General features: G+C 58.2%; 1 protein-coding gene across 1 annotated transcript; it reads left to right on the top strand.

Annotated features, from left to right (window-relative positions):
- Positions 1 to 543: 543 nt before the first annotated feature.
- Positions 544 to 7,059, top strand: SERPINC1 (serpin family C member 1). The gene is made up of 6 exons (XM_026062633.1): positions 544 to 2,400; positions 4,436 to 4,651; positions 4,966 to 5,103; positions 5,204 to 5,597; positions 5,948 to 6,012; positions 6,526 to 7,059. The coding sequence occupies exons 1-6, from the start codon at positions 2,026 to 2,028 to the stop codon at positions 6,697 to 6,699; spliced, it is 1,362 nt and encodes a 453-aa protein (XP_025918418.1). The 5' UTR covers positions 544 to 2,025; the 3' UTR covers positions 6,700 to 7,059.
- The last annotated feature ends 3,240 nt before the right edge of the window (positions 7,060 to 10,299 follow it).

Genomic DNA, 10,299 nt, shown 5'->3' on the forward strand with positions numbered 1-10,299 from the left:
CAGAAGAGGTGGTGCTGATGGCGTTTTCTTGAGCTATACCGAAGTGTGGTGACGTAAGGTGTTGGCAAATCTCAGGTTTTATCTGAACGCTTGAAAGTTTTGGGGGGTTGCTTTGGTTTTTCATAGTAGGGCTGCTTAATTTTTTCGTGGCAAGAAACGAAGGCGCCTGGCGCTTGCATGGGGTAGGTGGCCAAACTTTCCCTTGTCAGATTGAACTTTAAAACCTCTTTCAAACCAAACATTGCTCTGCTCTTTGCTTAACCTGCTGCAGCCGGTCGTCAGCCTTCGACCTCGGCGCCCCGCTGCCCTCCCACCCTGCCTTGCTTTCGTCCGAGCGCTGCGCGAGCCCGGCACTTCGGCGGCGGAGCCGGCTTGGGCGCGCGCGGACCTAAAGCGAGACCGCCGGTCCTCTAACAGCTTGCCTTTCCGTCCTAAAAGCGGATTTGAGCCGCGGGGGCAGGTAAGAGAAGCCGTTTCCACTAATATTTCCCGCCCTGATGCCTTGTCACGGGTTCAMTTCCCTCTGCAGGACCCCGTGGATTTTAGCCGCTGCCGAAGCGCTTACGTGCCTCGCGGGTCCCCCAGCCGCAGCGACGCTTCGTGGCGCATCGCTGCACCACGGGGCCCAGGCCGGGCCGTCCCGAGCGATGGTGGCTCGCGTGCCTGGCCGCGGAAGGGCAGGGTCGGCCTTGCCGGCCTGCTTTGGGGCTGCGAGGAGAAAGCTTTTCTTCCCGGGAGCCCCAGTCGAGCTCGGGATGGCTCGAGCGAGTCGGCGCTTGCCGGGCTTTTTGGCAGCCCGCTGAGGCAGCGCTGCCCCCCCGTCGCGAGCGGTGACGGGGCGAGGCGGGCTGGGAAGCGCCCGCGCCGGCGGGGAGGATGGCGGCGTTTCTCCGTGCTTCCCTGGAGCCGTCCGGCTTTGAGCCGAATCGGCAACTTGTTTCTTGGCTTTCTAGTCCGCTTACGTGGGTAAAGCGGAAGAAACCACCCTTCCCGGTTCTTGCTTTCTTCCCCGCCGGTGACCCTCCGGGGGCGGTGGCGGTGGCGATGCTGCAGGGCAAGTCTCGGGCGAGCTGCCAACCCTCTGCCGTCTGCGTTTCCCGAGCCGGTGCGGAGGTGGGTCTCCGTGAGCTTCCTCCTGTGGGACGTGCGGACGAGCCCCGTGCRGTGTCGCGGATGGGGCGTCGCAGAGCCGGGAAGCAGACGGTCCCGCCTGCCGCGTTGCCGGCCCCGGGATGGCTGCTCCGGCCTTGCCGTTGCGGCCAACGGGATGTGCGAGCCCCGCTTTAGCGCCGGTGGAAGTACAAATAAGCCGAGCCTCGCGGGGAGCTTGTCGGAGCCGGCCCTCGGCCTTGCCGGAGCGCRGTGGTTAGCGGCAGCCTGCTCTCCTCGGGGAACGGGGGCCGTGGATTCGCATCGAGGAGGTGTGAAACCCGGCCRGGAGCAGCTGGGAGGCCCCGGCTGCAGCGCGCGCTCCGGCAAGGTGCTTTCTGGGGAGCAGAGACGCTCCGTGCTCGGCGGGACTGGCCGCGCAGAAGCCTCTTCCCCCTCGCCTCGCCTCGCYGCTCCGCTCCGGCGGTTCCCGCACCGGTGTTTTAAATAGCGCAAAGCTGCAGTGAGCACGGACGAGGGCCGGAGGAGCCCGTGGCAGGGGAGAACAGGGACTCCTAGAGCTCCGCTCTGAAAGCAGGAGATTCCCCCCGGAAACGGGGAGGGAAACAAGCTGAGAACGTGGGGACCGTGGCTGGCTGGTCCGTGGGGCTGGGGGCGCCGGGGGCCCCCTGCGACGAAGGTCGGTAGAAGTCGCGCAGAAGCACAAGTGCAACGCGCCCGCGGAGCGGGGCAGCCGGGCGCTTTCGGCAGCTGCTGGGCAAGATCCCGCCGTAGGCAGGCGCGGGACGCAGGGCTCTTGGAAAGCCCGGTCGGAGCGCGTCGCTTCCGAAAGCGGTGGGCTCGCTGGTGCCGGCGAGGGCTGCTTCTGCTCGGTGGCCGAGCRCGTAGTAAGCTCTCTCTTTCCGCTCCCAGGCCATGCATCTCTTTGTGGCGTGTCTCCTTGGTGCCTGGGCTCTGGCCGCCCCTCAGCACTACGTCGTGGAGGACATCTGCACYGCGAAGCCGCGCGACGTCCCGGTGAATCCCATCTGCATCTATCGCAACCCGGAGAAGAAGCCGCAGGATGGCGAGGGGCAAGAGGCAGAGAAAGACAAGATCCCCGGGTTCACCAACCCCCGTGTGTGGGAGCTGTCGAGGGCCAACTCGCGCTTCGCCGTGGTCTTCTACAAGTACCTGGCCAGCTCCAAGGACAACAGGGAAAACATCTTCATGTCGCCTCTCAGCATCTCCACAGCCTTCGCCATGACCAAGCTGGGCGCCTGCGGTGACACCCTCCAGCAGCTCATGGAGGTTGGTGGCAATTCCTCAGCCCTTTTCAGTAGCTGTCACCGGAGCCTGAGAGACAGCAGAGCTGGCAGTGGCCGAGCGCTGCTGCGGGGCTCCCTGGCTCGAGACGGGTCCCCGGCTCGGGAAGGGAGACCTGTATTGGAACGAGCCCCCACGTAGGATGCGCCAGGCTGTTTGGCTCCGAATTTTTTGAGTCCCAGTTCCTTCCTCTGGGTCCCTACTTAGACGCAGCATTCAGGGTGGGTTTCCCTGGGTTTGACAAGTTCCTTTCCGCCTGGAGGAAAGGAAACCCATCCTGGAGAGAAGGGAAGAGGAACAACTTGTTTCTCGCAGGCCTGGCCAGCAGTAGCTGAGAGGGTGGTTAGGGCTTTTCTTGYGCAAAAAGCAGGAAAAGTCACGCCTTAAGTCCCACTGGATTGCGTTCACATCCCTCCTTCTCCCCCRGACAAGGTRTGGGATTTGTCYGGGCTGATGAAATTTGAGTGGCAGYGCTGCAGYGTGGGCTGACGTTGCTCCCGTGCTGGTGGGGTCCGTGCTTGGAGCACAAGCCGAGAGCCCCAGGAGCGAGCGGCCAGGTCTCCGCGGGCGAGACCCCGCAGCACGCTGCGCCTCCGCTGCTGCAAGCGCCTTGCAAGCGGCAGCGAAAGCATCTGCTGCAGATGGTGTAGGGACCCTGTTGCCTGGCGGTACCGAATTACAGCCCGTCCCCTCCACCAAAACTGGGACGTGTTGGTGGGAAGAGCTCTCCCTTCTCCTTCCYGGCTTGGGGCTAAAGGAGGTTTTGGCTTCCAGGGCTGGGACTGGTTCCCTTTGGAAAGACTCGACTGCACTTGGTTTTACTCTCAAAACCGCTGGATTAGTCGGGGTTCCCCTCATACAGTTACCAGCCAAAAGGGCACCAGCCCCCTCCCGTTCACGTGGCCTCCACGGCCTCCGTTCTGTGGGATCRGTCTCCTCCGAAGGGAAGTCGGCTCCCTGCCGGTCCAACAGCCCTTCCCACCCRTGCGCTCGTCCCCCACGGGAGCCCTGCTGGCTCCTGCCCTCGCAGACGGGAAACTACAGCCCGGAGGGGCCTTCCCCYGGGAGAGGGCAAGTGGGAACGGGATCTGCTCCGGGTGCTCCCACTGCCGTTCTTCTGGCAGCTCCTGCCTCCAAAGGAAGTAACATCGGTGTCAGCTGAGGTCGTCCACGGTCTGGGGCAGCACAGAGCAGYGAACCACGTCTCCCAAATTCTTCTCCCCCTCCCTCCCCTTCAGGCTAGTCCTTCCCACTGACACGGAGTCATCCGGGGACATGGAAACGTGGACTGGCTCCTACGAAGGGGCCGATAACACCCCCTTTGCCTTGCAGGAAATMGTGCCGGAGATCCCAGACGTTTGCGTGGAGCAACGTGCTGGGGGCTCTTCTGTGCCTAAAGCTCAGGGGCTGGATGGATGCTAGCTGACAAATCGTAGCCGTCCGTCCGTCCGGCGGGTAGGAAGGGATTACAGAAACCTCGCTGTGCTGCAGAAGTCTAGCCTCAAAACGGTTGCTACGTATCCTCATTCCTTGCAAACGGAGATAACGTGTGCCCGAGTTACTCGACAGGCCGGCTCACGGGAAGGAAGAGCCCGTGGGAGCGTCACAGACGAGTTCAGCGCAAGGTCCTGCTGCGACCTGCGGCAGCCCGAGAGCCGCTTCCCGCCCCTGCAGCGAGATGCGCGCACGGTGCGAGGCTCTCAACGGGCAGCACCTCTGCGTGTCGGGCAGCATTTAATTCTTCATTTCGGACTCCCCAAAACTGGGTCGCAGGCTGGTGACRTGCTGCTTTTATGTAGATTTGGTAAAGTTGATAGATGAAGCCCAGGGCCTGCAGATTTCTCGCTCCGTGGTCTGTGCTGGTGGGCAGAGGGCAAAGGGCTGTAGCTACACTTGCTGTGGACTCCGGGTGAGCAGTCTGGCACGTTGGTAACGAATGTGCAGGTTCAGACCTCGGTCTGGGGCTGCAGGACCACGGGAGCCTGCTCATGGAGTCCTTCCCACTGTTCTGGTCCTCTAGGTCTTCCGATTCGACACCATCTCGGAGAAGACATCTGATCAGATCCACTTCTTCTTTGCCAAGCTGAACTGCCGGCTTTACAAGAAAGCCAACAAATCCTCAGAGCTGGTATCAGCCAACCGCCTCTTTGGGGAGAAATCTTTGGTCTTTAACGACACTTACCAGAACATTAGTGAAATAGTTTATGGAGCCAAACTCTGGCCCTTGAACTTCAAAGTGAGTCTGAACTGCTCRGGCTTTCTCCCTCTTCTCCGCCTCCTTCTGCTTTGCTGCCTCCCCACCGCTTGCCCGCAGGGCGTGCTGTAGGCTGGGCCGTGGGGCAGGAGCGCGGGCGGGAGCGTGGGACGCGGCTCCTTCTGCCCCAGCTCGCCTTAAGCACGGTCACCTTCGGGCTTCTCGTTTCTAAAGGCTGCAGCTGGAAGCAGTGTCCTCCCTGGGAACCCGTTTGGTTATTCTGTCCCCTACGGGGGGGGGGGACACACAGAGGTGTTTAAAACCCTTGACTTAGGTATTTTGGTCTCTTTCTTCAGGAAAAGCCAGAGCTCTCCAGGAGGATAATTAACGAGTGGGTGGCTAACAAGACAGAGGGGCGCATTACAGAAGTGATCCCGGAAGGAGGTATTGGAGATCTCACCATCCTGGTCCTGGTCAACGCCATTTATTTCAAGGTACGGCTAACAAAACCCGGAGAGCAGCCTGTTTCCTTGGGGCGAGTGATGATGCTGATGTCTGTCTGTCTGTCTGTCCGTCCTCCCTCTCTCCCTTTAGGGACACTGGAAATCGCAGTTCCCAGCTTCAAACACAAAACTGGATTTGTTTCATAAAGCCAACGATGAGACCTGCAGGGTCCCGGTTATGTACCAAGAGTCCAGGTTCCGCCATGCCTTCGCCCGCCAGGACAAAGTGCAGGTGCTGGAGCTGCCTTACAAAGGGGATGATATCACGATGGTGCTGGTCCTGCCTGATGCCGGGATCCCACTGCTGGCCGTGGAGCAAGACTTGACGTCGGAGAAGCTGCAGGGCTGGATACGCTCCTTGTCGGAGATCTCGCTCTCCGTCTTCCTCCCTCGCTTCCGCATCGAGGACAGTTTCAGCGTCAAGGAGCAGCTGAGAAAAATGGGGCTGGAAGATCTCTTCAGCCCAGAAAACGCCAGGCTCCCAGGTCAAACGTGGAGAGGGGGCGGTGCGGGGGCAGGCGGGGGGCGATCGTTCCTCCATAGGCGCCCGGACAGTGAGTGCCACAGCGTGCGGGGGGAAAGCGAAGGCAGTCAAGTGCCGCTACGGTCGCAGACGGCCTGGGGGCTCGGTCCCCGTCACAGCAACGCGGCCTGCTCAGCGCTATGGCTGTGGGCGTCGGGAATCTACTGCAACTGGTGGTAGATAGCCGTGTTTTAGGGCAGGCGCGCCTTCTGCWTTGATGTCAGGCTATGAGGGATGGGGATGTTTTGCCTCTCGAGCTGTCGTCTCAAAACATATCTAAAAGTTTCTCCATTTTGTTATTCTGGGTTTTAGGTATTATTGCAGAGGGCCGTACAGACCTCTACGTGTCTGATGCTTTCCACAAAGCCTTCCTTGAGGTAAGCTTTGTTTTGTCCCAGGACATGTTTTCCTCCTAACTTTCATTTTAAAAACATGAAGGGTAACAAGAAAAAAATAGCCCCAAACCTGCAGTATTCACCGCTTCTACGACTTGGGGCTCTGCGGGGAGGTGGAAGCCTGGTGCCACAACCACGTCAAGCCTCTAGGCCTGTCCTGGCTGCTGGCACGTCGATGATAGCAGTAAGCAACGCAGCCCTGACTTTCCCGCGGGTACAGCCACTTTGGGGTGGTACAGGACGCACRTACAATTGCAAATCATGCTTGTGCATCCAGGGCAGTTAAGGATATCCCCTAAAATCTGGAATAAGACAGCACAGAAGACTGCTATGACTGGTGCTGGAGCCATGATGTTGCTGCTCTTGTCGTGCTTCAGCTTGGTGGGGAAGGAAGGAGAGTCCTCTAAAACAGCGCACCTCAAACCTGCCCGGGCTGCAGGAACAGGCAATGCACAATGCCGGTGTTTCAGTCTACKCTTCTTCTTTGGTTGGCAGGTGAACGAAGAAGGCAGTGAGGCAGCAGCTGCTACCRCTGTCACCATCTCCGGCAGGTCCTTCCCCATGAACAGAGTGATCTTCAACGCCAACAGGCCCTTCCTGCTCTTCATCCGGGAAGCCGCCCTCAACACCATCATCTTCATGGGCCGAATAACCGATCCTTGCTCCTAAGCCATCGGGGCCCTGCTCCTCCTTTCGCTGCCTCTGGAAAGTGGTGGTAGGGTGCTGTCACACCGCCCAGCCGGTGCCTGGGGCGGCTGGGCTCGCCGTTTGGTGCAAGCTGCCGGGGTGACTGTGCCCAGGCGGCCTGTTGCTGCCGTCCTCGCCGGGGCAGGGAGGCGTCGCAGGCAGCTCCCCTGCCCCGGCCTTTGCTCAAAGGAAGCTGGGTGCTCCCCGGCACCGGTATTTTTGCGGCACCCAAACCTGAGCCCAGCATTGCCATCGTTCTTGTATCCAACCTCTCCTCCCCTTCAGGCCTCAAACTGTAACACTGCTCACCTGGTACATTAAAGCCTATAGATCTGTATGTAACGAACCAATCTCTGCATGGACAGTTTTCTCCTCGCTAAGCCATTTCCCGGGCCTCGTAACACATCCCTTTTTGGGTGAAGGGGCCCTTCTCTGCGCTCCCCAGCCCCAGCACAACGATTACGTTGCTCAGCCCTGCGCTGCAGGGGTCGGTGGAATAGYGACCGTCAGGTGGCACCTGCCAGCTGTGCTGAAAAACACCTTCACGCGGTTCTGCACTGAGCAGCTGGGAGGTGGAAGAGCTGCCAAACGTCCTAGTCCTCCTTGCCAACAGCGCTGACGTGTCTGACGTGTCCAAGTGCTGAGCAGTCACTAGCAAAAGCACCTCTTGGCCAAGGCTGTGCATCTCTCTGAGTGGCGATCTTCAGGCTAGGTTCAGGGTAAAATTACTGCAAGTGGGGGTATCTCTGGGCCATGGCAATGCACARCTAAGGTAATGCAACCAACAGCTGTAACGCTGTCCCAACTGCTCCACAAAGTCACTCTGCTGTCCTGTAGGTGAATGAAGACTATACTTAAAAATTTGTTATTTCACCTGCACGCTTACTCCTAGAGCTGGAGCCCCCTGGCCTGCTGCCCCTCCATGCGTGTGCTCTGACCTCTGTTCCAGCGGGGCAGCTACCCTGCTGTAGGAAGGACCTCCGACAGGGCTGCCTTCAGGATGCAGAAGTAAAAAGTGGTGAGCTTTCCTCTGAGACTTCTGCATTTAGGGCAGCTGCTAAAAAAAAGAAAAAAAAAGAAAAAAACAACCCTGAAGGCACAGTCCTGTCCCGTTGTTAGTGGCACACGTTACAGACGTGCTGTGCGCAGACAGGTGCTACAATGCTGGTTGATGGCACTCACCAAGGTGCGATTTACTCTCCAGCTTTCACAGGACCAGTAAAACATGTCCTTATTTAAAAAACACACACACATCCACAAACCACCCTTCTTCTAGGCAGCAACTACACAGCAAGCCGAGCGCTGAGGCGGCCCAATGAGAAGTGCCAGTCGCTGGAAGAACTAGCATGAAGTGATGTTTGGTCAAGCCCGGGCCCATCGCTGCTGTCGGGGGTTTCGGGGCAGGCCGAGGTTGTGCGGCGCTGTCTGTCCTTCCTCTGCTCTCCAGCAGGAAGGGCTGAGCAGCTGGCGGTGCTGCAAGCGGGCCACGCTTTGGACACGGCGAGTTACCGCCTCTGTTGTACTCGCTCCCCTCAACACGAGAGACCTGTGATGTTCTTATGGTTATGAAGGCGAGGCTCTTAAGTGCCGCTTCTGCTGCCACGCTGGCCTGGAGTAACGCCTCTGAAGGAAGCTGTGCGTGTAGCTACTTTACTATAGAAGATGAGGCCCTGGAAGAAGGTGGTGGGGAGACGTTTTGGAAATGATTAAGGCTTGAGAAAGCAGCTCTTCCTCTCCCCGTCCTACTCTGTCACTCACCTCTGCTGCTGCTGCTGCTTGTCTTGCAGGATAATATTTTCTGCCTGCTTACCTCATTTTGCAGCTCCAGAAATGCATCAGCTCCTCCTGTAACACCTATCTTCTCAGCTCTACTCCACACTCCATGGTGTGTGGAGACAGGCTGAGGATGGTGAAAGAGGAAGGTTGAGGAAGTGCCAGGATCTCCCTAGGCAGGAGCACAGTGAACCACAATGCTTCATCTGCCATCAGCAGCTGGGACAACCCTGCTGCTGCAGCAGGAATTGGGAGCTTGGCCTGCAGCAAGAGGATGGAGGTTTCTCCACCTGACGAGGCTGGAGGGGGCTGCTCCCGCAGGAATGGTGGGGCAAAGCTCATAGAAGAAGAAGGAAAGTCATCTAAGATGACAGAGAAAGCAGCCCGAGGCAGCCGAGCCTCTCCCATGTTTTCAGCTCAGGGCAGTGAAGCGTTGCGCAGAGGAGGGACCAGGCTTCCCCACGGCGGCTGCCCTCGCCTGCGCAGGACCCCGGCCTGGCTGCACCGCCAGAGCCGTTCAAAGCCGCTGCACCGTCAGAAAGGACCCGTCGGCGACAAGAGGCGGACAAGGAGCTGAGTATTAAACCATTTAATTCTCAAACCACTCACATGCATAATGCTCTTTTACACAGTGTTAAAAGAAAGAAGAAAATGCGATTTGTTTTTAATACAAACAGAATTTCAAGTATACATTTATAGAATTTTCAAAGATTCCTAACCAAGTTGCTAAGTTTTCATTCACATTGTTCTTAAAGCTGTCCAACGAGAGCGCTTTTTGCTAAACTGCTTTAAATGCAATTGTACAGTCCCCTCTACCTTTGTTTTCTTCCCCCTTCCCCAGTGCTGCTTCTCTTACCACCGTTCCCTGCTCCTCCTCCAGCACCGCTGGCCGTCACTGTATGCAACCAGCCCCAAAACCGTGGCCTTCCTACGAGCCTGTGCCTGCCAGCTCACTGGAAGAGGAAAAGGGAAGAAACGCTAGAGGAACAGCTTGGGAACAGCTTGTAAAAAACCATTTAAGAACAGTCTGAGATCCACAAGTTACACCCAGCAGGATCACACTTCAGCCTACTGCAGACTAAGTGTGAACACTGACTTTGTCTTCTTTTTTGTTTTTTTTCTTTTTGGAAATGAGGATCGCAACCAAAAATAAAATTAAAAAAAAAAAGAGAGAAAAGAAATTAGTACAGCAGGAAATTTCTCAACTGTGAAAATAAGTCTCGAGTGTTAGGACATGCGTCCTAAAGAGCTTGATTTGTAAGTCAACAGTAGAAGGTGACAGCACAACTTTCGTTACATATGGTTACTCTGTAAACCAGCCCAGAGCAGAATCAGTATGGGACAGAGAAAACCTTGGATTTTTTTAATTAAAAAAAAAATTTTTTTTAAATACTGAACTGACTAGGGCTCCATAGCCACCGCTGGGAAAACCCACGACGCAGCAACGAGGGCGCAGCGGCTCTGCTCAGYGCGGGGCGGGCGAACGGCAGCGCCTGCCGCGCTGCAGCCGGGTGCAACCGCTGGCCCGTCGCTCGCGCGCGGGGCGACACAGCTCTTCCAGCGGGTCCGTACGTGCCGGCGCCGGTAGCGCTGCGCCGCGCGCGGGCCCGCAGCCGTGGCGGCCGCTGCCGGGCATAGTGTAGGGGGGCCGCCCCAGGCGCAGGTAGAGCCGCCCTCGTTCTCCGGGCTGCGGAAGGCGGCGCCGGCAGCCGAGGGCCTGGCACCGTCGCTCCCTCCTCGGCGCCGGCTCCCGACAAGCCACCCGGGGGTACGGCCGTCTCGAAAGCCAGCGACAGCCATACTCATCTT

The sequence above is a fragment of the Apteryx rowi genome, unplaced genomic scaffold (assembly GCF_003343035.1).
Source record: "Apteryx rowi isolate R43461 unplaced genomic scaffold, aptRow1 scaffold_100, whole genome shotgun sequence".
Lineage (NCBI taxonomy): Eukaryota > Metazoa > Chordata > Aves > Apterygiformes > Apterygidae > Apteryx > Apteryx rowi.